The sequence below is a fragment of the Pundamilia nyererei genome, unplaced genomic scaffold (assembly GCF_000239375.1).
Source record: "Pundamilia nyererei isolate P.nyererei 1_Seehausen unplaced genomic scaffold, PunNye1.0 scaffold00096, whole genome shotgun sequence".
Lineage (NCBI taxonomy): Eukaryota > Metazoa > Chordata > Actinopteri > Cichliformes > Cichlidae > Pundamilia > Pundamilia nyererei.
Genome location: NW_005187497.1, coordinates 1,728,661 through 1,756,339, shown reverse-complemented (window position 1 = coordinate 1,756,339; position 27,679 = coordinate 1,728,661). Strand labels below are relative to the sequence as shown.

General features: G+C 42.7%; 1 protein-coding gene across 2 annotated transcripts in view; it reads right to left on the bottom strand.

Moving 5' to 3' along the window:
• Window positions 1-520: 520 nt before the first annotated feature.
• The window catches only part of gli1 (GLI family zinc finger 1), a 55,193-nt gene continuing 28,034 nt past the window's right edge, over window positions 521-27,679 (bottom strand). For both annotated transcript variants that reach the window (XM_005740036.1, XM_005740035.1), the window contains 12 exons: window positions 12,585-12,694; window positions 10,461-10,681; window positions 9,635-9,724; window positions 9,348-9,546; window positions 8,489-8,654; window positions 8,201-8,308; window positions 7,881-8,021; window positions 6,870-7,019; window positions 6,390-6,554; window positions 5,810-6,052; window positions 5,361-5,664; window positions 521-5,153 (listed from right to left, as the gene is read on the bottom strand). In XM_005740036.1, coding sequence (XP_005740093.1) covers window positions 2,602-5,153; window positions 5,361-5,664; window positions 5,810-6,052; window positions 6,390-6,554; window positions 6,870-7,019; window positions 7,881-8,021; window positions 8,201-8,308; window positions 8,489-8,654; window positions 9,348-9,546; window positions 9,635-9,724; window positions 10,461-10,681; window positions 12,585-12,655 — 4,410 coding nt within the window. In that variant the 5' untranslated portion in view covers window positions 12,656-12,694 and the 3' untranslated portion in view covers window positions 521-2,601. The remainder of the gene's footprint in view (window positions 5,154-5,360; window positions 5,665-5,809; window positions 6,053-6,389; window positions 6,555-6,869; window positions 7,020-7,880; window positions 8,022-8,200; window positions 8,309-8,488; window positions 8,655-9,347; window positions 9,547-9,634; window positions 9,725-10,460; window positions 10,682-12,584; window positions 12,695-27,679) is intronic.

Here is a 27,679-nt window from a genome sequence, read left to right as displayed (position 1 = left end):
CACATAACTGCTATGAGGTTTTAATAATAATAAAAACAATTAGATGGAAACAGTCTGTGGGATTAAAAACACTGATGATTTAGGACCAGAGCCTTCAGCTTGGTCGTTTGGAGAGACCAAATTTGAATAATTTGGAAGAGTAATTCCATTTAAGCCCTCGCGGGAGTGACAGATTAAGTACAGCAAGCAACGCTATCAGGTCTTCGTTTGCAGAGAATTAAATTTAAAGAGCCTACAGTGTCTGCCCACGCTCCTCATGTTCTACTGCACTCTACTGGAGAAACGGAGTCACTGCATTAACTCACCAGACAAAAAGACTGCTTGTAGCAAGGACAAATATTAAATCCTCTTTATATACAATTTTGTTTGTTAACCTAGATCCATGTTTAACGCATAATTCACTCTTCAACACATGAGCACTACAAAAAACAACAACTCCATATTGCTCATTTGAGCATATGTGGAACAAAACTGCATCACACAACAAGAAACATGCAACAGAAAAGTTGGACCACAAACATTCTGCATTCATCCCAAACTCAACATGTTTATTCATAAAATGGTAAAATATAGCACATATGTATAAAAATGTAGAAAATTGTACACAAAATATAACACTTGGGCTTTTGTCTAATATAGTTATTGCTGCTATTTTAATTTTCGGTAGCTACAGGTGATATTCTTTTGCCAGCAAAAAAGTCAGAATGAAAGGTGACAGTTACATAAAAAAAATACACACATAGAAGGCGACATCCATGAAGTTCATTGATATAAAAAGACAATTTTTTTTTACAAAACATTTCATACATTCTAAAGCATAGCACTATCAGTCAATGTTCATGCCCTTATTTCTAGTGTTAGTGTTGTGTTAAAAATAGACTATTTGTGCATGTTTTTCTCATTTGTAGATGTCTTTGGTAGATTGTACTCTCCCCCCGTTCCTGCTAATGCTTAGTAAACTTTACAGTGGCATCATTATTATTATGAGCTGAAAAGTCATGTGAAATGCTTCATCAATACTTTAATGTGGCTTTGCTGAGTGTAGGCACGGTCAGGTGTGTTCTTGAATGACTATTTAAAAAAAAAAATACTGCAAATATTCTTTATTGTCAAAAAAAACAAGAGGTTCATGTTATTAGTAATAAGAGACGGAGACACACAGTGCTGCAGTCAGTGCAAAGCCACAGTATAAAATTAGTTCTCATATAAAGCGCTGCAGCCTACTTCTGCATCATACAGCTCAAAAGTTGCACAAAAGTACCTCAGTGTGCCAAGAAAGTGAAGATTTTACAACAGTGGTAGCAATTATTTATTTTAAAAAACCCACTCATGCCGATGCCCTGTTGTGGACTATTAACGCAGCATTTTTCATGCAACTCCTCTTTGGGATTAGAGCCAAAGTGCAGCAGCACCGTACTCTGAATGTACCTCAGATTCTCAACAGTTAGGCAACTATTAATAATCTGTACAGACCAGCTGAGTCAATTTGTATCCAGTAGCTTGAATACCCACCATACTCAGCTGAGTCACATATGAGCTGTAGTTGAGGTTAACTTTGAGTAAAGGGATGTTTGAGTATATTACACATATTGACATGTAGTGGGGATTGTGGATACGTGTTATGTTCGAGCTTTGCTCACTGTATGAACCTCAGTTATAAACACAAATGGAAAAAAATACATACACAGCTGCTTTAAGAATAATTACAGTAAACATGTGGAGTGCAAACTCTCTGTCTGGAAAGGCAATTACAACATACATGTAATATGAACACCAAAGATTCAAACACATCCTGAGTGTCTCTGTGCGGTCACGTGCAGGGGAAAGTGTGTTTGTGTGGGAATACTGACATTGCTCTGGTAGCATACTGTGTTGCTCCTGATAAGGAAGAAATCCTCAGCGATAAGGAAAAATGATTTCACGATCACTAAAAGCATTTTTTCTCTTAACTTGTCAAACATTTTACTATGACATCCCTCAGCATTAGCCTTCAGAAACCAAGCAGTCCATTAAGACAGGGGTATTACCTAATGTCACATACATGACACGCTGTATAAACTTATTTACATGTTTCCTTCTGTGCTCCATACGTGACTGGAATGCCCGTTCAGAAAGAAGTTCAGCGTCATTCAGGCAAACAGCTCCGTGTGCAGGCACAGAAAAACACCGAGTACCGAGGCAGCGGGAGATAACTGCGAGACGCTGATCAGGCACCTTTGGTTTTAAGGTTTTTGGGTGAGGATTTGTAAAATTTCGACCTGTGTGGCGGGATCACAATAGTAGCTTGGTCTCAACTAAAATTTTCTAGAGAAGTATTAAAAGATGCTCGCCAGCTCGGGATCCTGGTTTTAAAAATACGGAAGATGTTCAGTTTACATATAAAAGCATACAGGTATAAAACAGCACAGATTTTTATTCTGTTTTAAAACTTTTTCTGTTTTTACACAACTCAGTTTTCTTATAATGTACGAGAGAAAAATCATGTTAAGGGACAGAATTTGTTTTCTTTTCTGAAACCTCAGGCTGGTTGCATTTAACCTGGTAAAGGCCAGAGTGTGATTGTTAGCCTTAATTTCTGTATAGCTGCCAAGGAGTTGTCTTCTAAGACAGTGTATTCAGGTACTTATTCTCCCCAGCTAGTGAGGTTAGCATGGATGTCATGTCGCCCACAGCCATGTTAGACAGGCCAGACCCTGCAGCCAAGCTGACAGAAGTCTGGGGTGTGGTGAGGCGGGATGAGGCCTGGGACGAAGATCCCGGTTGATCTTGGATGGGATTGTTGACGTCGCTGAACGACGAAGAGTCGGCATCGTCGATAATGGAAGTGAAGTCTATGCGAGCATTGTCCAAGTCCAAGTTTTCTAGGGCGTTTGAAATGGGGCCAGACTCAGGATAGTTAGCCAAAGGGGTGGACTTTGTGCCACCTACTGGGTCCAGACTGGACCCCATACTGTGCTGCTGGTTAAGACAAGGCCCGTTTTGAGCGTCCATGTTTTTCTCCATACCGATGTTTATCTGACCCGAGTAGTATACGTTGTTGTTGTTGGAAGGAGAGAACATTTCATTCTGGGGATGCTGTGGATGCTGGACAGGAGGAAGTCGAACGCCTCGCCTGGGACTGGAAGTGGAATGGACAGGGCTCAGGTGTGGTGGGCTGCCAAGGTAGCCTCCTCCCACCTGTGACAGACTACTCTGGCGGCTGAGAGGTTTTCGGCCCTGAGGAGGTCTGGGGACCACCATTTCCTGGTTATAACATGAACCTTGGAGACCTGCCATCTGCTGGTCTTTAGGTGTTACTGAGCTTGGCACACGGCTGTGGGCCTGAGGACTCATGACCAGGTTCTGGTTGGGGTAAGGATAGGTCTGGCTGGAATAAAGATTTTGGTTTTGGTGCTGTGGACTGTGTTGGATCATCGCTGCCTGACCACTCAGATCCATATTGTCAGAGAGAGGAGAAGGTTTTAATCCACTCTGCTGCTGCTCTTGCTGCTGTTCCCACATGAGTGCTTGCTGGGACTGCACATAACTCCTCACCATCATCTCCTTTACCTGCATCATTGGGGTTTCTGACCTCTGACCATCAGCCAGTGCAGAGCCAGCGCAGCCCAGACTTAATCCCTCTCCACTGGGAAAAGGGTTTTGGTTTGGCCCTTGAAAGTCACACCTGGGGTGGTTAGAGTTCCTCATCATTACCTGCCCTGTTTGTTGTGGGTAACCCTGCGTTTGCTGCAGAAGCATGCGTTGATGATGGAGCTTAGCGCTCTGACAGGCATCTCCAGCTCCCATCCCAGGGTGGAACTGCTGCTCAGGCTTGATTATGAGTTTGTGGGTTCCATCTGAACTGCTGTAGAGGCCTGTTTGATTGTTGAAGTGAGCCTGCGTTTGTTGTGGGTGCAAGCTAGTTTCTGAATACTGCATAGCTTGCTGGTTCTGAAGAGTATGGCTGGATGTTTGGACCTGGCTATGGGTGTCATTCCAGGGACCTCCAGCGTCACCACCTTGGCCTACACTAGGGTAATGGGGACCAGAGGGACTGAGCTGGCAATTGCTCATACTGTACTCAGCTTGTTGCAGAAGTGCATTCGACATGCCTTCTGACTGAACAGGTCTTGCCTGTGCCATTGGATTTACACCAGCGCTGGCAGTGACGTCCCCTCCCTGGCTCGGGTACTGCCGCTGCATGTAACCCCTCTCGGGGCAGCTCAGGGCATCGTGGCTCGGGGACAGCTGAGTTGAAATGGGACCTCCATCTACTCCTCCAAGGGTGTGATTGTGTTGCTGATATCCCATGAAGTTTCTCTCTGCAGGTGGCAACATCATGGAGCGATCCCTGTTGTCAGCGTGGCGGGGCTCCATACCTATAGCTTCCATCATTACGTTCTCCGTAATGCTCGGAGGCCGGGGGGAATACATATGGCGGGCAAGGCTGGTGTCAGAGCCACGGTGTTGCAGTGCATTCCTTCGGCCCATCATGGCTACATTATTAAGGCTATTGAAGCGCTTGGGAAGAGCTTGAGGGTCAGCAGCGGCACGAACTGGGTCACTGGCTCGCCTGTTGTTATTACCTGGAGCTTGGTGAGGGTAGATAACACCGGTGCCATACTCTGTGTTGGCGCTATGCCTACGAGGACCAGCTTGCTGAAGGAAAGGAGGCAAAGGCTGACCATGGTACTCACTCAAAACACCTCCTCTTCTGCCAGGAGTACCTGGCTGCTCCATATTAGGTAAAGGAGTAGGTGGTGGTCCACCAGTGGCTGCAGCGTATTTGGCTTTTAGGCTGTACTGCTGAGCTGGGGTTAAATTAGGAAGGCCGGGCAACCCTCCTCCGGGACATGGAGCTCCTCTGCGATTGGTCTCAGGAGAGAGAGGGTCTCCCCCAGCCTGTTCTGCGCCCAGAAGGTGACATCCTCCCCCAACCGTTGCTCCCATTTGCGAGCCATCACTGGAGCGTCGGCTGGACAGGTAAGGAGACACCATGGAGGAACGACGGCTCACGGTGTAGGCTGAGCTTAGACTGCTGGTGCCACTTCCTCTCCTGTCATTAGTAGAGCAGGCAACTGTCCCCCCTCCAAGCTCATGATTGGACAGCTCCATAACACGTCGATTTGAGAGAAGTGGAGAAGGTGCACACATTCCCATACTCTCCCCTGGACCTGAAAACAAACATCCAGGAGGAAACAGCTTAGAAGTGTTAAATCGTTACAAATGAACAATATTTTATTTAGTTTTTTAAAAATTCAGTGTGTTCCAGTGAAAACATTACTGAACAGCTAATGTAACAATCTAAGGTATATTTAATCTCAGCAGTTGTAGTTCTATGTTTATGCATTGATTTTAACTTGTTTTATGACACCATGTACCAGGTATTGCAGGAAGCTTGTTGCTGCCACCGCGTCCAGGAGGGGTTGGCCTGCGGATTTGTTTCAGCTTGTCAATCTTTAGATTCTCCAGCCTCTTCAGAGCCTGCGCTGACATTCCCATTGTTCCCGGCTCCCCTCCACCTCCTCCTCCACCTGCAACACCATCTTCCAATGCTGTGAGGTCCTCCAGACTACCGGCTGCATTAGGGTTCATTTCTACACCGCTGTCGTTGTTGTTGGTGCTCCCCAGTGGAGAACGTTCGCTACTGCAGGAAGACTGACCACCAGGGCTTGGTTGGGATTTCTGGACGATGTGAGAGACAAAGTTAACTTTAAAAATAGGATAACGTTTAATAAGAAAATATGGAAGGGGTCCCTATTTTTTCCACTACATTGGAGTTTTGTTATGTTATTCATTTGAATGATATAGAACAAATTGTAACCCTCACCAGAGAAGTCTCAGGAGCCAATAGTTTGCAGTCTTCTCTGCGTGCCTCTTCTTTCTCCAGCAGCAGTTCAGAGTTGGGACCTCCAGGGTTCATAACTGAACCGGGGGGACGAGGGCCAGTGTCTCCACGATGTTTCTTGGTGATGTGGGCCTCAGGGCCGTGCACCGTCTTTACATGTTTACGCAGAGAGCTTGGATCTGTGTATCGCTTGGTACAACCAGGGATTTTACACACATAAGGTTTCTGTAAAAGACAAAAGCACCTTATGTGAACTCCTTGCATTCCACAGTTTACTTTACTGCCGCTTACCTGCTATGTAAAATCTTATGATTCAAATAGAAATTATTTCCAATTTATGTTGTGTATCTTTACTCATGTGAATCTCTACAATACATTTATATTAATTTATGCAATTATTTTACATGAAAGCGTGTAATGAAACAGCACAAAACAGTTACATGTTACCCTTTAGGAAGAAAACACATGGTTTAATCAAACAACACTGTTAATAATACAGAGCTTACAGAGCAACATGCACGTGACATTCAATAGCTAAGCACTTTTCGGAGGTGAATATTACCTCATTGGAATGAGTTCGGTTCTGGTGTTTAGCTCGGTCTGAAGCATTGGAGAAGGCTTTGTTGCAGCCTTCATGTTCGCACACATATGGTTTCTCCCCAGTGTGAGAGCGCAAGTGGGTCTTCAAATTCTCCAGGCGAGAGTAGGCCTTATTACAGCCTTCAAACTAGAACAGCAAATATACATAATTGTTTAATTAACACTGTTACAACAGCTACGCTGCAAGAGAGGGGATGATTAGAGTCTGTAAAAGCTTTGACAACAAGCCTGCGGTCCTATAACAATATTAGATTTGAGCTACAAAACAGTAAAGCGAGTTTTAAAATATAAAAAAAGGTTGTTAATCCACACTGAAAATAATATATGGTATGCATATCAAGGTACACAGGAACACAGGAGCATGTTGGAATTGAAGATATCTAGACAAGGAAAGAGAAACAAGAACTAAGAGGCAAAGCAAAGACTTAACACATGCGCTCACAGTGCACTTGTGTGGCTTCTCTCCTGTGTGTCTGCGCATGTGAACCACCAGCATGTACTGGGCTTTGAAAGGCCTCTGTTCTCGAGAGCACTCCTGCCAGTGACACACAAACTCCTTCTTCTCCCCGTGGATGTGCTCGTTGTTGATGTGCTGCAAACACAAAAAGATTCATTGTTAGTGACAGATAGTGGATACTCCAATGACATGTTTTGGGATGGAAGCATTCTATAGTTCTATGCTACACATGAACACAAACCAAAGTCCTTCTACACAACACACGGTGAATAAAAACACAGAAAATGCAAAAGACATTCAGTGTGCCTATTTAACTTCATATATGTTGATGTTTGCCTTATTTTAACATCTATTACTGATCCGTAAATACTTAAATACTACCTTTTGACATAACTTTCACAGGACGTGAAGGTTTGTGTATCCTTAACGGAGGTGGGAGAGTTGAAGAGACTTTCATTGGGAGTGACAAGAGACTAAGATGGTTTGCACATGTACAGAGGAGAGATAGTGGATACAATGAACAAAGGATGCTGACGATGGAGCTGACAGGCAGGAGGAAAAGAAGAAGATCACAGAGAAGGTTCATGGATGTGTGATGCAGGACATGCAGAGGGTTGGTGTGACAGGCGAGGATGTTAGGCTGAGATGGAGCCATATGAGCTGCTTCCTCTGAATTTAGTAAACATCTGCAACAGCTGGGTATCTCTGTGTAAGGCATGATAAGTGAGGATCCTACAAGTCAGTTAAACTTTGTACTTTTCTCCTTCTCAGACAGCTTAGCGGTCACATACAGAAACTGTATCTAATCCATTATCCACGGCATCTCTTCAGTTTAGCTAGTTAAAGGGTTAGTTCACCTATTTTACTGTTAACTGTTACAATATATAATATAAAGCTATGAAAATGCAATTTGTTTTGTATTGTATTATATAACCTCCTTTCTGTTCCTCTCTCTACTTTGTATCTGAAGGCTGGCAGCCCTGTTCTTAGTCTTACATGAACTAGCTGGTCTTGTGTGTCAAATTCCTTGTTGCAGCTCTCCCAGCGACAGTTGGTCTCATAGACGGCTTCTGGTTCAGGCTTCCCGTCCTCTTTGTCCAAATCATCTCGCCCATCCAGAAGGCCCAGAAGAGGGTCCTGCAGACACATGTGTAGAAATGAAGAATAGCTCCAGTTTATTTTGTGCAATTATCTAAACAACATATTTTCAGCCATTAAATATATAATTTCACGCACTGCTAATATAATGGAAGTAAGTATCCATTTCACTGTTTTTGAATCTCTTTCACTTTGACATATGATCATCATTACTGTACCTGAGTGCCAGTGGAAGAAGGGCTAGCTACATCTCCCTCTGACCTCTCCTCCAGGCTCTTCACATTCATGCCATCAATCGCACCTCCAAGGCCTGGCTCTGTCTTCAGCTGCAAAACAATACTCTCATAATATAATCTTTGTCTTTCTCCTCATTCAAAACTTAAATGCGTATATATAAAATATGCATTCATTCTTTGTCATTTATCCGCCACTTTCTCTTCCCACTTCCCAACTATGCTCTCCCAGCTATGGGAAGCAGAGTGTGCTGAGTGAAAGAATGAGCTTACGTGTCCGTGTTTGGGCGGAGCATGGAGCCGAGGATTGTGGGGAGGTAAACGTGAAGCTTGGCAGGGGCCTGGTGTGTGTCCTCCCAGAGGTGTTCCTCCTCCTCCATACATGGACCCTTGTTGTCTGGACTGGCAATTTATATTGCTGGAATAACCGAGCGATGGACTGTGGAGCGGGAGATAAGAACAAATAAAGGGAACTGATAAGAAACTAAAGAGAATCAGCAGCTAGTTTGCTAAAGATGGTGCAGCTAGAAATACACTCTTAATGTATTTTTTGTCAATTCTTTAAAAATGAAGAAATACATTTTGTTCAACTTCACATAATCTGCTTTTATTATTTAAAACCATTTGGCTGAAACATGTGTCACCATCTGGCGTGGCTTAAGGGATGTCATCACATCACACCTGATAATAAATATTGAAGAGGGCTAAATGAGAGGAGAGGGATTATCAACACAATTTAAACATGAAAGAAAAAACGTCAGCAAACGTGCAGGACATTACTTTCAAATACTTTAAAGTGGACTTATTTATTGTTTATTCACCTGTTCATCCATGCTCTTCAGAGGGATATCTATCTATCTATCTATCTATCTATCTATCTATCTATCTATCTATCTATCTATCGTTGCAGACTGGCAATTTTGCATGTGTTCAAAGTAAGTAATAAGGTCAGAGTACATACAAAAAATCCCTGAAACCTTCAGCTCAGGCTTCAGACTGATGATGGTGCTGGAAATGAGCATAATAGGTCCACTTTAAATATTTAACCTCAGGTCTGTTTTTATTGACAAAGGGTGTAACCGAGGAGGATAACAGTGACTTTCAAATCATATAAAATCAAGTGATATCAGACCTCATAGCGCTCACAGAGAGATGACCATAGGAGCTAGCGCCGTTGGGGTTGCAGCGAGAGTTTACAAAGGCCACTAAGGAATTCGGTGAGGTCCGAATTACCGTCTGCAGGTCCACACTGGCATCAGACAGAGGAGAGATGGACAGAGCTCGCTTTTTGCTTAGCTTAAGCATGGAACGAGGTGTGGAGAACCTCGAGCCTACAGGAGAGATGACAATGAAAGCAGAAGGGTTAAATTTCAGGATGGTTTTTTTTAAAAAAAATATCTAAATTGAGGTTTTCCTTACCATCACCTGATCCAATCTGATCAGAGCCATGTTGAACTTGGCAGAAATTGTGATGAGACATCATGTTCTGGTAGGGGGCGCTGTTACCACCTGCAAAGCATTACACTGAAATGCACTGCTGCAAAAAGCTACATTATTTTTAAGTAGGGGAACAAAGACAGGATTAATGGGTCGCTGGAGCTCAGAGAGTCAGAAAGAAGCACGCACATGCCGAAAATCTCACAAGCAATTTAGGCTGACCTGCAGAGCTGTGCAAGTAAAACTTTTTCAAAACTTTTCACCTTTTCTGTAATGACACATTTCTTGGTGGTATCTAGTCTGGACCCTTTTTTTTTTAGACTTTTAGGGGTAATAGAAAAAAAAATTAAAATAAATAGCAAATAAGTAACATGAGGTACAAATGTAAGAAAAGCATTTTAGTACTTTGCATCAGCAGCCACATGAGAGGTTCATTTGACTGTTTTGATAACATTCCACACATGACTGGTGATGTAACATACATGCATACAAATTTAACCAGTTACTCATTAACAAGTAAGTGTTCAGTCATATCTGTATCTATATATGGATATATTTGTACGCACACAACTCTTTTAGCTCTAGTTCGTCTTTATTTAACTGACTAATTTAGAGTAATCCACCCGCCTGCTGTTTTACTGCAGCCTCACACTCCAGATTTATATCTCCACAGTAAAGCCAGCCAACTGTTAACTTCTGTTCACTCCTTTTGTACATTGTTTTTTGGTTTCAGTCTCTCAGGTATCCTTAAATCCAAATCAATAGCAGCTGTGAGGTTAACGGAGATGTAAAAGATACTCTGACTCACCCTCTGTGGGCGGCATGCCCCTGTGGCCCATCATACCGTGGGGTGGTGGGGCTTGAGGGTGCCTCATATATTGATCCAAGCAGGGGCCAATTCCCTGCCCTGGTCCTGATCCATGAGTCATGGGATTATACATAGCGTGGCAGTCCTGGGGCGGGCTGTCGAGGAGCGGAGCACGAAGCGAAGACACATCACTGTAGGGAGACTGATCTGATGGGACTATGCTGTGAACATCAGAGAAAAACAGCAAAAAAAAATTTGAATAAATGTGTAAACTGCAAATACTCTGAAAGGGAACTGTGACAAGGAATGATAATGATTTCTGATACACTGTTGTGCACTCTTTTGTAGCATTTTTATCATTTTATTTACAGTCATGCTGATTAAACAGTCATCTAAACCAAAATCATAATAAATAAATGAAAGCCTGATAAATGGGATAAAATTATACTCACTGGAAAGCTTTATTTCCAGCCTGTAAGCTAGAATTACATATAGACGTTTTCTATTCCATGCCTGGAAAAACTAGCACTGCCTAAAGACTAGAACTACTATTGTGCTGTGTCCTTCCCACCACTAGATGGTACACAGCCCTTATTTCGGCCTAAACTTTAGAAACTTACTCATCTGGGTTTTCCCCTAAGCTACAGACATGAATCTTCATTGGAACTTTCCAGTCTTCATGAATTTCAATGGATTCTCTGACATTTCTTTACTTTCACTGGTTAGCTCAAAATTGGTCTCTCCTGTTCTTTTCTTGCTTTTCTCCGTCCCTGTTGCTCTTCTTCTAAAAGGGAAAGACTGCATCTCTCCACCTTCTCCTAAGTCGCCCTTTGAGTTCTTTAATTCTTTTACCACAACGTGTATTCCACACAGGAGCTTAATCTGTCCTCTCTAATCCACTCTGCTGGTTCCCCCCGAATTTACCTCCCTCCCATTCCTACTTTTCTCTTCTCCCATTCATCCTTTCTGTTATACTTTTCTGTTTCTCTCGCTCTCCTTCCTCTGCAACTCTCTGTCTCTTTCTATCTTCCTTTCTCCCCCCACCTCCTGCTCCTCTGTTCTTCCTCTGTCCTGCCCAGCCACCTTTCTCTCCAACTCTCTCTGCTTCTCCCTCACTCTGGGTAACCTGAGTGGGGCGCGAGGCAGTCATGCAGAGCGCAGCGGGGCCTGGTCAGCCTGTAATTAGCAGCTGTCAGAGAGAGGCCGAGTCCACCCGCAACCTGGGTGGCATGAGAGAAGGGAGGGAGGGAGACGGCGCGAGGGTGGATAGAGGAGGCGTGAGGGGCTGAGTTAGCACTGTGTCCACGACAATTGCAGACATATCTGAGCTTCTGTACCCTGAGAATATCTGTGTGATTGATTTCTGAGCCTAAGATATCAGTCGTCTCTGCTTTCTAGGAGAGCTGATGTGATTTATTGTTAATAAAATACAAAAAAAAAGTCAGATCTCTCAGGTTTTGCTGATCTGTAGCAAGATTAGAAAAAAGAAACAGCTCTGGTTATTAAAGATGACAGCATTGTGCCATTTTTAGCATAAAATCTGGCAACAAACGTGAAGGTCTAGTACAAAAGTACACGACGAACACCTACAAACTTTATTTATTGAGGTTTTTGAGGGGAGTTAAATCCTGGAGTAACTCTACTCTTTGCAGAAGTTTAATACCTTCTTGTCTGCAGGAAGAGAAAATCATTTGCTCGACACCCACACCTGACAAGCTTGTGTCGTCGTAGGAGAAGTTGCAGATCAGCGCCAAGCAGATAATTTAGCTCAGTTTGACCAGACAGTTTGAAATTGTAGATAAAACTAGTATCAGAATGTCAATTCTGTAAATTACAGAACAGAAATATTGCAGCTGTTTTTGAAGAAAGCCAGTAACGCTGGTTTATCTTCCAGGCAGCACTGAAAAATCTCAACTGTAGCTCATTGTGTGTGTGTGTGTGTGTGTGTGTGTGTGTGTGTGTGTGTGTGTGTGTGTGTGTGTGTGTGTGTAATAATGATGGTGATTATATTGTTATCAGATTTGCTGAAAATGTCGAGCTACTCTCTTGAGTTCTCTCACGTAAAAGAGCTGCGGCTGTTTAAAAGCAACAGGAGGCCTCGCTCCGTGCTCGCTGCCGTCTTACCCTCTGGAGGGCTGGCTGGGTGAAGTCTCGTAGTAATACAGCCCCTGGTGTGGCTGCATGTCCACTGGCATCGGAGCACTGAGACCTAATGCTCCCCTTACACCCTGGACCTGACACAGAGAGAGAGAGAGAGAAAAATAAAGAGACGAGGACACGGTTAGGATGAAGAGAAGGAAATCCAAACAAACTCAACTCCACCAAACAAAACTGAACTCCACCAGAAAGAAAATCCAAATACAGAGAACAATTGTGGTTGAGGGGGAAAAAAAGAATACGTAGGATGTTAATAACAGACCAAACCAAACTAAGAAAAACAGTTTGTGGACAAAATAAGCCCTCTGAAAGCTTGAGTCATACTTATTTTAAACAGTCCAGGTTTAAAATGCCAAATCCACTGCTTAAGTAAAAGCAGCACATAGAAGTGAAATGTAAAAGAATTCACGTTCATCTTAATTTCATAGCTACAGCTACTCGAGTGCAAGGTTCGACCTCGACATTTAACAAAAGGGATTACCTGATTAAAAACACATCCTGTACTCTTAGAGAGCTTTTAAAAATCTTTCTATCGTGTTAAACAACTGACGAGGCAGCCACGCATGCTCAGTGAAGAAAATCAGGGCTTTGCCTTAAAAAACTTAAAGGACACAGGTTTAGTGATGCTAGCAAGACAAACAGAGAAAAATGAAAGTGGAACAAAGCAGCCTTTTGTGCGAGCCTCATATGGAGACGGTATCTTTCAGCAAGAGTATATGTGTAAGGTAATTCTAGCTGAGAGAGCTCAGGAAACAAGCACCTGCTCATTACATCCAGCCACATCAGTGCAGGTACTAATAGCTGGGACTGTGGGTTCTTACATGTTTCGAAAGGTAATTAGTACACTGATGTCTGAGCTACAACAAATGGAAAAAGGCCAAAAACATTCAACAATTTTATGTATTTGTCCACGCATGTGTGGACAAATACGCTATTATTTCTTTTATTTGGACGTGTGCTGCAACAATAAAATAAAGCAAAAATATAAAAGCATCACAAATCAGACTCTGGATGCTGTGTCCAAATACCACATTACTTGGGTTTATGTGACAAATGTTCAAACCCAAACTAGAGGCGCTCCTGTGCTCTGCAGATCAAAGCTCTATGGTTTCAGTGTAACAGGTTGCGACGCCTGTTATGCAGTAGCACAAGTGTTAAAAGGGCAGTAGGGACCTATTTAAGCCACATGCCACCAGGGGGTGGGGGGTTGGTGGGCACTCCAGGAGTAATTGCATATATTCAGCACAAGCTTTGGATGTGTGTATGATAATTAGCCGGAAGTGCTAAATAGAGATCTCACCAAACACCTCAGCTGTCCAGAACTCATAAATACCAAGAAGGGGTTCCCCAGACAACCTCACACACTGGCACACCTGTCATTCTCACGGTGGGGATGCAGAATCATCCAGCGGCCACCAAGTCTTGCGAGAATGTGTGCCACAGTGACGGTAGGTATAATGAAGCAGTTAGTGCAGAAACTCAGTCGCACAGGATCGGCAGCAGACCACGTGACCATTAACTGGACGAGCAACCTTTGCTATCCCCCCCAAAAAAGTGTTTTCACTCATACACGTTACAGATAATTACAACCATGCATGCACAGCACACTCACAGAGAAACGCAGGCACAGTTACAAAAGTCCAATCATATCTGTGTTAGATGGCAGAGGCAAAGCGGGAGAGACAATTTCTTCAGGTGCAGAAGTTGATCGACAAACTCACCACACTGGGATCACTAACTCTGAGCACACGATATCCTCGGCACATTTCTATTTTTTGTGCAATTTTCGAGAAAGGTCGTGCTTTAAAAATAGTTAAAGACGCTTGAGGGTTACGTTCCAAAGTCTGACCTGCCTCGTGTCCTCCTCAGTCATGCTGTTACCACGATTTCTGCAGAAGCACTAAAACTGTTACCTGAATAACTAAAGTTGAGTTTGCACTATAAGAACTTATGGGCGATATTGGTGTCTAAGTGCGTTTTCATTAACAAATTGTATGAATTAGTGTAATTTATAGTAGAAATATCAGTAGAAGCCTGAGGTTTGTCCATAACGGTGATGCTGTAGTAGCAGGTGTGTATCACAAAAGTGTTTTGGAGAGTCTAACTTGCACTAGAGTGTGTGTGTGGTAGATCCTAGCACGAGAGTGAATAATGTATAAACCTGCATGTGTGCAACCTGGAATTTGTAGAAAAGTGTGTTTGGCAACGTTTCTCCAGGGAGTAAAACAGCGAGTTCAGTGTTCACGCACAGAAATGTGTCTTGTGTAATTAATTTGTATGGTGCAAAGCTCGTGCTCACATCCAGAAAAAGTCTGAGCAACCTTGTCTCATAAGCTAGGTTTACCTCCAACATACGCAAACAGTAAACGTTACAAACACCAGGCGTCAGAAACTGCAGACAGTGCAGTTCAAGCAAAACCTCTACAGCTGTTGAGTGTAATGTAACTGACCTTATTAGAAAGACGTTGAATTAGACTATAAAAACTTTAGTATTTTTCTCTAATTGGTGATGAATTTTAGGTGGGAAAGTCTTTCGAACCTTTACATAGTTATTACAGAATGAAATACATGGATTTACACATCCAGGATGATTTCATATGTGCGGTGCTGACACAGGTGTTGCGCTATTTCAGGTCAGTATTTTGTGAGAAACTCTGAAGGAGTTTTCTGCCCAGTGTAATTTTGTGGTGCTGGGTTTGAGAGGGATGGGGCAGCAGCATATTAAAAACCCCAAGGCCATAAATCAAACGGCTAACTAAACAAATCTGCTCTAGTGCGGCACAGCTAGCTGGGCAGGAACCAAGGAGCTGGCGATGAGGACAGGATGTCCAGCCACTTTGTACATCCAAAACCTCCACATTCAAACACTCAAGGTTCACTAACTCTTGATGTTACATTTACTGACCGAGTTAGACACTTGTAACCGCTCACTGAAATGAAAAGATTAAAGTTTTCTGTGTAAATGATTCTATCCTTTCTATCTCCTCGGTTCAATCATAATTTTCTTTTATGAGAGCATTTGTGACTTGCAAGCAAAGCTGGACGGGATTGGTCAACAGAATCCTGACAACAAGCGGACTACATGCAGAAACCAGAAAGCTACCAAAGATCTTGGCCCTTGCTTACAGATTCCTCATATTCATGAGCAGATATCTGTTTACAGAGATTATTTCCTGCCTGACTAAGCCAGATCGAGGATAGTCAGACATCCAGTTCACTGAGCTGATGACCACGATGGGCAGCTGGGAGTTGCTTGTTGGCTGACTGGAAAGTGCGACGGAGCCAGCTGGACTTCTCCGACTGAACTGTAGCTGAGCGAAAGGAGGTGAGATTAATGAAGACAGGACAGAGTTGAAAGACGGCCTAAAAGCCCGGCCAGACGTTTGTTGTTGGTGAACAAATTTAAGAATAAAGAGACTGAAACAAAGAGAAAAAGCTCTGCGAGTTAGTTCTATTCCCATTAGAGTGGCCCAAGTCTTTTTAATCTTATTTTTAAATATAGCTAATGACTACTGTTTATGAATGTACTGTAACATGAGGCAAAACAGCGATATCTACTGTAAATAATACCCGAAAAACCCAACCCTATCATAAAGACATAAAGATCACAAACCTGATCTAACTGATGAACTGAATCAGCTGGACAATAATAATCCATTTGAATCATTTTCTTGTTTTTAGTGTGTTGTTTTCTAGTTTTGTTGTACAGAATCATCCTGCTCTGAAAAAAGGAAAGCTTTCTAACTTTACTTCTGCTCTAATAGCACTACACTATTTTTCCAAAGTGTGTCAAATCCATGAATGGGCTTGCTGTTGGATGCCACACTTAACGGTGATATTAGATGAGCTCACCTCCATTAATGAATATTTTAAAAACATCCCTAAGTAGTCTTGAATGTAGCGTAGCCTAATAAATTTCTACCCCAGCTTACCTACTTACTAACCAAACTAACAGAGCCTACCACCAACAAATAAAATATGGGTTTGTATCCTTTATTGGGCTATTACTCACTCACTGTCAGAAACCAAACCACTGCACTATAAAGACTCACAATTCAGCAAAAACTGATACTAAGTATAACAGCAGATGTGGCCTGCAGGCCTTCTGTGAAGGGAATAAAACATTTCCACAGGACTCTATGCAGTCCTGTGGAAATGTAAGTGCACCCTTACTGCACCACACAAATAAGGAGTATAAGTGGCAGCCAGGTGCTGTGAATGGAATGCATATGATTGATTGATCATCAGAAAGTAAGATCACTTCTATAAAAGCCGAGGTTCTGGCAGTTTTACATTCTCAAGCTTTCAGGTATGTGCTATGACAATGGCACAACCTTCCCAGGAGTGAACATCCGAGCAAACTTCACCTCAAAGGCCGATCATGCGATACTCAAAGAAAGGCAAAAACCCAATAAATAATCTGACTTTACTGGCCTCTGTTGGCATGTTAAATGTTAAAAATCATGACTTCGGGTGCCGGTTTCAGCAGGCGAACATATGCCTCAGAGTCAAATGCGGCAGCCTGGTTTTGTTTTTGACTCGAGACCCTTTGCTGTGTGCACTGAACACGTTTTTTTGACGGGTTGCCAGGAGCCTCTTCTCTCTAAAAAAGGAACATGGCAGCATGGATTATAGTTTAGAAAACTGCAGCTGTACCAGTCACAAGACTTGTCGAACATTGTACTTGGAACGGATGAGACCAGGGTGGAAATGTTTGGTGACAAATCTAGCGCCATGTTTGGCAAAAACCAAACAGAGCATATCAGCACAAACTCTGTATACCAACTGTGAAGCACGGTGTTGGAGGCGTGATGATTTGGGCTTGCTTGCAGACACAGGACCTTGTGGCCATTGGACTCTGTATTCTAGAATCAAACACGAGACAATGTGTCTGAAAGCTAAAGCTTGGCCGAAACTCAGCAACAGGATAATGATCCCAAGCACTCCTGCAAATCTATAACAGAGGCTGAAAAAGAAAAGAATGAAGGTTCTGCAAAGTCCAGACCTCACTGTCTGAAATGCTGTGGAGGGAGCTGTGTAAAAATGAATGCCCACGAATCTCAATGGACCAAAGCAATGTTGTAAAGAGTGGGCCAAAATTGACAGTTACATGGAAAATGATTACTTCAAGTTAATGCTGTGAAAGGTGGTTCTACGCCTACCCAGTCATGTGGTGCACTTTAATATTTTATTGCCTATGACTTTAACTTTTCATTGGAAAATACATCGGTTGTTTATTTAAGTTAAATAGTGTCACTTTAAGAAGCTGAAGCCGTTTCCAAACATGCACTCGAGCCCTGAACTTTAGTCAGACAGTGAGCAGTGAGAATGCAACTGCCCAGCACGTTCAGACGTTCAGTCTTTAACCGGCAAGCTCTTTGGTACCAAGTCGGTGTTTCATTCACCAGTAGCAAGTGGGCACTAGTGAAAATACATCTGAAGTAAATTTCCTGCTGTATTCTACATTTGAGAAAGGACGATTAAGGAAAATATCCCAAAGTTATCCTCCACAAAGTGTCAGAAGTACCACATGAGAAAACAGCTCAAGGGACAAAATACAGTTCAGGAGGACAGACTTGCTGCAGGGATCTGATTGGACCGGGCTGAAAGCATTTTAGAGCTTTTAGTGCTTATTTGTCCCATTAGATTCAGTTTTCAGGTGACAGTTTGTGTTTGTGGGTTACAAAGAGAAACATTGTTTAGTCTCTCACAGTTTCGCCATTTGTGACATTCCCATAAAATCCTGATCCTCCTCCCTCCGAGGAAGTCTCCAGAGAGGACAGACATTTCCACAGGTCACTGGCTGTGTCACACAAAAGGTCTGATCCGCTCTACTTCTACACTCCTTTTCTCTTGGGTGAAACACTAAACTGGGGCTCACACATGCCCCCCCCCGCTTCCTCAGCCAATATAAAAAGCGGCATTTAATGACATCCCCGTTCCTCTCAGCCTGCTTCTCTTCTAATCTCACATGGGAATGTGAGTATTCAGTCTGTGTTGCTTGTTTGTGTTTTTGCTAAATATTCTACACTACATTTACACGCACTCAGCAGCCTCAATAAAACTCAACACACATCTTCAGAGGTTGCTGCATCGAGTGTAAACACCCATCTGAAAGCATCTTCTTCTTTCTCCCCCACCCTCTCCTCTGCTCCCTGCTGTCCTCTTATAATTCTGCCTCTTCCATAGCTCTGTATCTCTGACTATCTCTCGCTTTCCCTCTTCTCCCCCGCTGCCTCCACCCTCTCACTCATTCCCTCACTCCCTCCTTCCCTACGCTCATTCCTGCTCTTGCGACCTCTCCCTCGCCCCTCCCCCTCCTGGCGGAGCTGCAGTCGAGGTGGGTGTTCTCTGGCTGTTATGACTTGAGAGACGATAATGGCAGCTATAATGTAGCCAGCCGTTCCTGATGTGGCTGGGCTTGTGGGGGATTCTGTTGTGTTAGGGCTGGAGACGGACCGCGGGAGGGAGGAGGGAACGGAGGCGGGGCTCGGGCCTGCAGCCAACCACAGCCCAGATTCTACCTCGTTTTCTTCCATTTGTCCTCCCTTCCTTCTTTCTTTTTTTTCTCTTACGCCGACTTTTTCTAACCCTGTTGTTTTCCTTCAGTGGTAAACTTTGTTTTTAATTTCTGCCTTTGTTTTTGTAACCCCCCCTCCAACCCCAACACAGACTCTCACCCTTTCCTGCTTTTCTCCCCCACCCTACCCCCCTTTGTGTTTTTTACCCCTTTTACCCAGAATCTGTGAATTCCTCGCAGCTGCTGTAATGTGATGGGGGCCAACAGTGTGACCAGTGAAAGGCCACAGGGTTGGAGACATCACTGTAATGTACAGTAAGCTCTACTTACTAAACTGCTGCAGGGAAGATTAATGTCATATCTACTTAGTAACAGCAATTCTGACTTTGATTTAAACTGCTTTAATGCCCATTTGGTCTTTAAAAAGATACAGAACAGACATAAGCCTCATTGTGTCAGACAAGTAAGACCATCATTCAGTATTTTAGTTAACTGACTTTCATGCCATCAAAATGATCTTCATCCGTTCATTTTCTTAACCACTTATCCAGTCCAGGGACACGGGGGGATCTGGAGCCTATCGCAGCTATCGTGGGGGGAAAAGTGGGGTTCATCCTACTTACAATACTAACAACAGCATCACTATGAGACACTGTGCTCCCACATTTCAAATTTATTTCCTAATTGATATTTTCAGCTCAAAATCTGCTATATGAGAAGCAGCACCACACATGAGTTTAAACACCATTTTGACTGAATAACTATTTACGACTGTCCCCACCACTAACTCATGACCCTACGCTGTGTTCACTGCATGATTCCATGTTTTGGCACTGATCACCACCTGCACTCATGTATATATCTTTTCTACGTAGCACTTTTAATTCTTATTCTTACTTTTATTTTTTTCATGTCTATTTAAGCGCAATTTAAATAGTGCTTCAGTGCATGTTTGCACTGAAGCACCGCAGCAATTTCCTAATGTTGTAAACCTGCTCAACATTTGGCAATAAAACTCATTCTGATTCTGATTCTGATTTAAGGGTCAAAACAAGTATTTGACCCTAAACTTAAAAAAGGTCATAATCCCTTTTAAGCAGCCAAAGAGTTTAACTTAAAAACAATACTTAAACCACCTGAAGTACTCATTATACACCAGTTCTCTTCATGAGCTCCCTACATGTATTATTGAATCACAATTATTTGGATGGACGGATCGTTTTCATATTCCAGCTGGAGATGACTTAAATTGTATTGTGCTTAGTACTTTTAGGAGTACAGCACAATATATAAGGATATTAGTAGTTTAATCTACAAAACAATAAGTAAATGGTAAGAGTACAAAATACAGTGGGATAGAAGTAGAAATATGTAAGTAAAGTACAAGTACATTATACTAGATTAGATTCTATTGCTGGTCCCACCCAGGCTCTAACTCATTGGATGCTGCAAACACTGCAATTATATTTCATGGGGGCACTTGCCACCCTATTCCCTCCCTCTTTACACCACTGTTTAAACTATAAAATCATACGGCCATTTTTAATCACCTGTTGCTTTGCTTTGTAAACTTGGGCATTCAAAGAGTTCTCACTCTAAATATTTTGTTTTCTGTAAAGCTCCAAGAGCTTGATTATAATCTGCTGTGGACCCGGACACAAACAGCTGAAGACCCGACGGTCGAGCAGTCCGCCGCCTGGAGCGGATGTGTAGTTGGTGCACTGTAATGTAAATGCTCCATGGATGAGTCCACACGGTCACAAAAGCAGGCAGGCACACAGACCCTCGTGCTCACTGTCGGACCCGAGCAGAAAAGTATAATCCCGGCTTAATGACCGAGCTATAATGCAGATAATGTACACTCTGTACATAATATGCATAAGTATATGTATACTCTATACATATACTTATGCATATTATCCATTAAAAAGACAGAAATTCATCAACCAAATTACTGCTTTACTGTCAATATATTTGAATGTAAAAATGCATACTAAGGAAAATATATTTGAATATAACAGAAGCATACAAAGTCTGAAGGTGAGACACATGACAACATTTCTTTGGTTTTAAAGTTGGTTAAAAACTTAGTCTGTGTAGCCATGAGACGGGAATCCTTTACTATCCTTTTAGACACAGTCGACACCATAACCCCAGTCTCAACCCCAGCGGTTCACACTTCACGTATCCCTGTACTGTAAACTTTGTGCTGGTGAAGCTGCGGTGCTGATGTCTCAGTGCTGGGGCTCTCACCTTGTCAGAATGGCGGGATGAAACGTTGATCCCTTGTTGTTACACAGTCAGAGTGACTGATGAAAGATATTAGGGCACTGGAGGGCTCGAGTACAGCTACTCGGCACAGCTAAGGTAGATAAATCACAGCAAGAAAAATGACTAGAAAACTCTGAGTTTTGAGCCGTCGGTGGGTTGTTGTAATGTTTAGGAACGCTAAACATCATTTTGTATCACCAGCCTGATGAACACCTGGTGCTAGGAGTAAAAGGTGCAGAACAAAAGTGAACTGTAAACATAATCTTTGCTTAACAAACTGACAATGAAAATATTTTGGCCTCAAAAGTCCCATCATTAACTTCCTTTACTGTCACGTGAACAGCCAACCTTAGCGGCACAGTCATGATTACTGTTTTATCACCTTTGTAACCATTGGCTTCATCAGTCGGTGACTTGATCGTGTTTGTTTAAGGATTAGGAGCGGTTCACCTCTCCTTGTATTCATTTGCCTGTACAAGCACTGTTTTGCACTGCTGGCAAATGAGCTTCACTTTCTCAGGAAAGCAGTTAGACTTCTGTTCAGGGGTCTCGACCAAAAAAGACTCAGTCGAGCTGACAGGTGTGATGCTGACAACACATGTAAGGGTATTTCCTTCAGCTTAATCCCCACATGACTTGCGATTCCTTCACTTTTTTGCTTCTTCTGTCCTCTCTCTCTCTCTCTAGGCCACCCACCCACCATCCTGCACATACCTGTGGTTTCCTGTACCCCGCTCCTCTCCTCCCTCTCCTCTCTTTACCTCCAGCTTCTTTTTCTCCCTCCCCCATACACACACACACACACATACACACCTTCCTCTTTTCTCTGTCTACCACTGAAGTCTTGCCTTTTCTTCTCCTACTACTACTTCTCCTTAACTTCTACATGCCTGTATAGCAGATAGGTATTGCCCCAAACCACAAGGATTTCTTTGAACTCCTTTTAAGGAGGAGAAGCAAAGGAAGCGGGGGGAGAAGGAGGGAGAGAAGGATGGATGGATAAAGCAGATGAGGAAAGGTTGATTCACGCAGCTGGTTCCCAGCTGTAGACGAAGCAGCACACAGGACTGCTCCATCTGTAAACAAGTAAGAGCCCAACCCCCATTTTTAAGAAAACATGAACAGAGCTTTGTCATTGTAAATTCAGCATTCCTCTTCACCTTCGACAGCACTCCTCACCATCACCCAGCTTCTTCTGGCTCTTTTCCTCCCTCTCTGTGGCTCTACGTCACTTTTACTCCAGGATTTTTATTTTTAATGTATTTTTCGTCCACTCATCTCATCCGACGCCACATTGTTGCTGTGTCAGTTCAAATACAACCTCCTGCTAATTCTTTGACAAATGTTCCGCAAAGACAAATTCAGTGGAGAGGGCAGCTATCTTGTGCAGTAGGGACCTGCACAGGGCAACAAAAACCAGATAATAATCTGTTCAGTTTATAGAAAGACCACAGTGATTATAAGAAAAATAATAATCCTAACAGTCTTGGGTGGGCAGGGAATATTTATAGCCGGCCTGCTGCTCCTTATATTCTTTAGCTGTATAACACAGCTGGAAGCGAGGGAGGAGAGAGAGGAGGTGGAAAACTGACGAGGAAAAAGAGACCGAGGAAAGAGAGACAGATGGGCTCCAGGGTATAGAAGTGGAGAGGATGTGGAGGGGCGGATACCCGATGCATGTGTGCGGTTGAGCACAAGACAGACAAAAACAGGCAGAAAGGGAGACAAGACACGTGCGTGTATTTGTGTGTTTGTGTGTGCGTCTGTGTGTTTGTATTTGGTGCGTAGGAGAAACCGCAACACAGTCTCTACAAAACATGACAGCGGCAGACGAGGCCTGCAGGCCACCAGAGGAACACAGTGACCACAGCTCTGAGAGCCTCTCACTGAGAGGAAACAAGGAGATATATGGCACAGACAACGCCGCCATAAAAACTGTGCAGACACGGTTAATCGAGACAAAGCCGTGTGGAATTTGTTGTGCACTCGTTTTTCTGCCTGAGCTCTTGTTTTAGGGTCTGAAAGTCCTTTCCTGTGTAGAAGAAAGCCATATTATAGGTGGATATAAATGGGGATTCTGAACAGGTGTATTTTTGGGTGTATCAGTGTCAAACTCCGAAATGTAGACATTAAATCCTTTGACTGGCAGGTATATGGTTTCCTTCCACTTTCAAATGCATGTTAGGAAACTGATGACTCCACAGTGTACCTTGCCTCTCCTCGACTGAAGGGCTGTAGTTTCTCTGCTACCCTCTGGAAGTCGAATAAGCAGTTAAGAAAATGGATGGTTGGAAACTTCGCAGTTAGACAATCAGACTTTAAATACCCTCTGGGAAAATTAAAAACAACTTTTGTAGTTTATACTTAAAGGAGTTACGAATTGTCTTGTCTTCTTCCCCTCACGTCCAAGCAGTCGCGAGCCTGGTTCTACCAAAAAGAGAGTTAAAAGAGAGTTTTTCCTTCCTGCTGTTGCCAAGTCCTTGCTCATAGGAGGGTTGTTTCATTGTTGGGATTTTCTCTGTATTATCTTTATCTTACAATATAAAGTGCCTTGAGGTAAAAAAAAAAAAAAAAAGCAACAACAAAAAAACCCAGAAGAGCTTAAATTACCCATATTTCAGCCCAACAGCCAATAATTCAGCAAACTCCACTTGTTTAAATATTTTTATATACACTTAAAGCCACCTTGCTAGTACTGGATTTGACTGTCTTTGTCCTTCAGAACTGTCTTAGTTCTTGGTGGCATGGATTAAACAAGGTGCCGCTAACCTTTGGTCCACAACAACATGATTGCTGCAGATATCCATGATGTCAATCTTCTGTTCCACCAGATCCCAAAGGTCTTCTACTGGATAGAGATCTGGTGACTGTGGAGGCCATTTGAATACAGTGAGCTCAGAAAACCAGTTGACATGCTAAGCAGCAGTACTTAGTTAGCCTGTGGTGTTTTAACTATGTTCAGCTGGTACTAAGGAGCCCAAAGTGTGCCAAAAAATATCCCCCACACCATCACACCACAAACACAAGCTTGAACAGCTGATATGAGGTAGGATGGCTCCATGCTGACATGTTGTTTACATCCAGTTCTGACTGCATTATCCAAATGTCACCACTCCAGCAGAAATCTGGACTCATCAGATGAAACACACGTTATGTAGTAAAATATAACAAACCTCTATATCTTAAAATCAGCTGACCTGTGATTTAGTGAAACATGTAATAGTTCATGTTTTCAGTGAGTCCAAAGTAGCAGAAAACTGCACAAAGGCTGCAGAGGTTGTGAACACAGGCTTTCACTAACTAGCTAACAACTTAATGCAAACACACCAAGTGACTCCACACCAGCTGGGCCATCTGCTGTATGTGCTGCAGACAGTGCTGCGAGCACTGTGAACAAAAGAGAAGAAACCACTCTGCCCCCAAAACTGTCATGACACCACATCTCAGCTACCTTAACCATTGTTCTTCTGGAAAAATGTCCAAAAAGGCGCATGTTTTCAGAAATGTAGAAGAAGGTACAGCATGCAGTTTAAGGAAACCCATCAACCTGCCAGCATTGAAGCTGTTCTGATTGGAGGAATGGCTTCAACTGAAATTCCTCAGAGCCAACAAGCAGAAGCGATTGACAGCGACACAAGAGGGGTTTTCATTTTGTTAACGTGATGACGTGAAGGAGCTCACAAACCTTCAAGCACCACTGTTGCATCACTGTCACCCTGGATCTTTAATTTGAAATCAAGGGAAATTAAATACACAATTCAGTGAACTGATATAATCACAACTATAAGCACATCATTATGTTCTACAATGCAAACCACCCCCTCACTGTTGCTCTCGTTCTCCATGTTCTTATCTCTCTTGCCCACCTCAGTATGTAAACTGTAGATAAATTTGTCCCAGCAGATGAACACACATGTGGCGACTTGTCTTCATCAGTTCAGAGCTGTTCGACTAAATGTGCACAAATACAGTGTTATATCCTCACTTTTACACTGGTGCTTCCTCCGAAGCTCTGCCCCTGGAGTGCAAATTGTGAAAATTTCTCACATTTTCAGTCTTCCCGCTCATCTTTTATGCATTTTGCAAAAAGATTTTGAAAAAAATATAGAACAAAAGTTAAGTTTGTGGGTTTCTCTGTCTACAACTCCTGTTCCTTGTGTCTCTGCAGGGCCATTTCAGCAAACTCATACATACAGAAGTTGATGACTGGTGAAATATGATGACAGGTTAGTTGATATGAATCAGTGAGAAAGAAAACAATGTTCTCCTTTTTCTTTTGTTTGCCCTTTAGTTAGACAAACCTCATCGTTTTACATAGTGAACAAGTTACAGAGCGAGACTGTGTGCTAAAATGTGCCCCTTCTCCTGTGTGGTCCTCCTCATAGCTGCTGACTTCATAACTAATATATCGCAGGCGTTTAGCTTAATACCCAGATGTTGGTAGGAGAAAGGCATCTGGGCCTGCGTTAGCTTTTAATTGGCTGGGATCCCTGAGCTGATGTTTGGGGCTTAGCATGTGACTCAAGGAAACAGACACACACACTCACACATCCAAAGGAAAAATGGTCACACACTCATATTCATACACACACCTTCCCTGAATAAGAATGAAAGCAGTCATGACTGTCCAGAGTCTACAAATGAACAAATGCAGACAACACAACCACGCACACAAATACACCCAGTTGCATCTTTAAAGTCATGCGACTGTCTGACACCATCCTGCTGACAGCTGTGGCAAGGAGCAGCCATGATATCTGCTGAGTAACTGACAGCATGAGATCAAAAGAGTCACACAAGAGAAAGACACACACACACAGAATGAGAGAGAGAGCCTTGAGTACTCACCAGGGCTGTAATTAGCTAGCATTAGCATAACTACAAGGCAACAAATCAGCTAATCAGATGGCTGTAAATTGGAGGGGTGAGAAGCTTAACACACCCACACAATCACACACTCATGCACACACACATATGAAAACATTTAAACACATAACGGAAAATACACTTATTCCAGTCACACTTCAGTTTTGCTCTCAAATAAACACGCTCACAAACTTGTCAGATCAAAAACATGTGAGGAATTTCAGTGCACTGAACTGCAGCTCATTTAGATTGATTGTGAAATCGATCCTTAAATTGAGAACACGTTTTACAAGATTTTTTTTCCCCCCATTTTCAGTTGTGGTAGACCTCACACATACACAACGTTTTCTCAGTTTTGCTTACAATGTTTAGCTTTGTGCTTAATGCTAGACACAGACAAGTAATAATTGTCCTTGAGAATAGCACACACCCCAAAAGTGACATCACATCGGCTAACACAAGCCCTGCTTTGGTCTCATTTAGGGCTGCCACAAACGATTATTTTGATAGTCGACTAGTCACCGATTATTTTTGCAATTAGTCGACTAATCAGATCATCATCCATTGGACGCACAGCTTATTGCACCAGCAGCATCTGATCTGCTCTTATATAACTATCATTAGCTTACAGTTTTAAGTGTTTAAGGCATGTGCTAACTAAAAATAAAGACAAGATGATAGTTTATTAAATTTTAATGAAATTTGCAGATTGTTTTGGTGAAGTTTAATAAACTCCTTGCTATCTAAAATATAACAGGACACCCGAGTATATTCTCCAGCATCTCACACTTCTGATAATCAGTTGTCTTCTTAATGTTTATTCAGCTGTGTAAAAACTATAACTTTAAGCTCAGCCAAACCGATTTACTCAGGAACAAATAAAATACTAAAAAAAGCCAAACAATAACATTTTTAAGTTATCTAAGTCACTTATATATGTTTCACCTGAGTAGCGAAAGACGTTTGAAAACGATCTGCCGGGAGTCCGGTGTTCTCACCAGCTCTAGTGAGCCTGTAACCCCGGCTAGCTATCGAGCTAGTGGGTAACAGACGTCTCCGAAAACGTCGGAGCGCTTTTGAATATATGCGGTGTCTTGATAAACTGAGCAGATATTTGAGGTTTACACAGCTACATTCTCGCCTGAAAATATGTTAAACGTTTATTTTGTGACCCAGAAAGAATAATTGGAGTAATATTAAAACTAACTAGCTGCCGCCATTGTTGGAAACTGAGCTGGGCTGCGCTATGAATTCTGGGACACAGCTTCTTCTTCTTCTCCGGGGTTTAACGGCAGCTGGCATCCTTGTACATGCAGTGCTGCCATCTTCTGTTTCAGTCCGTTATTACACTCTTAAACCCTACTACTTATTCCTGCGTCTTTTGGGATCTTACAAAGCTTCAAAC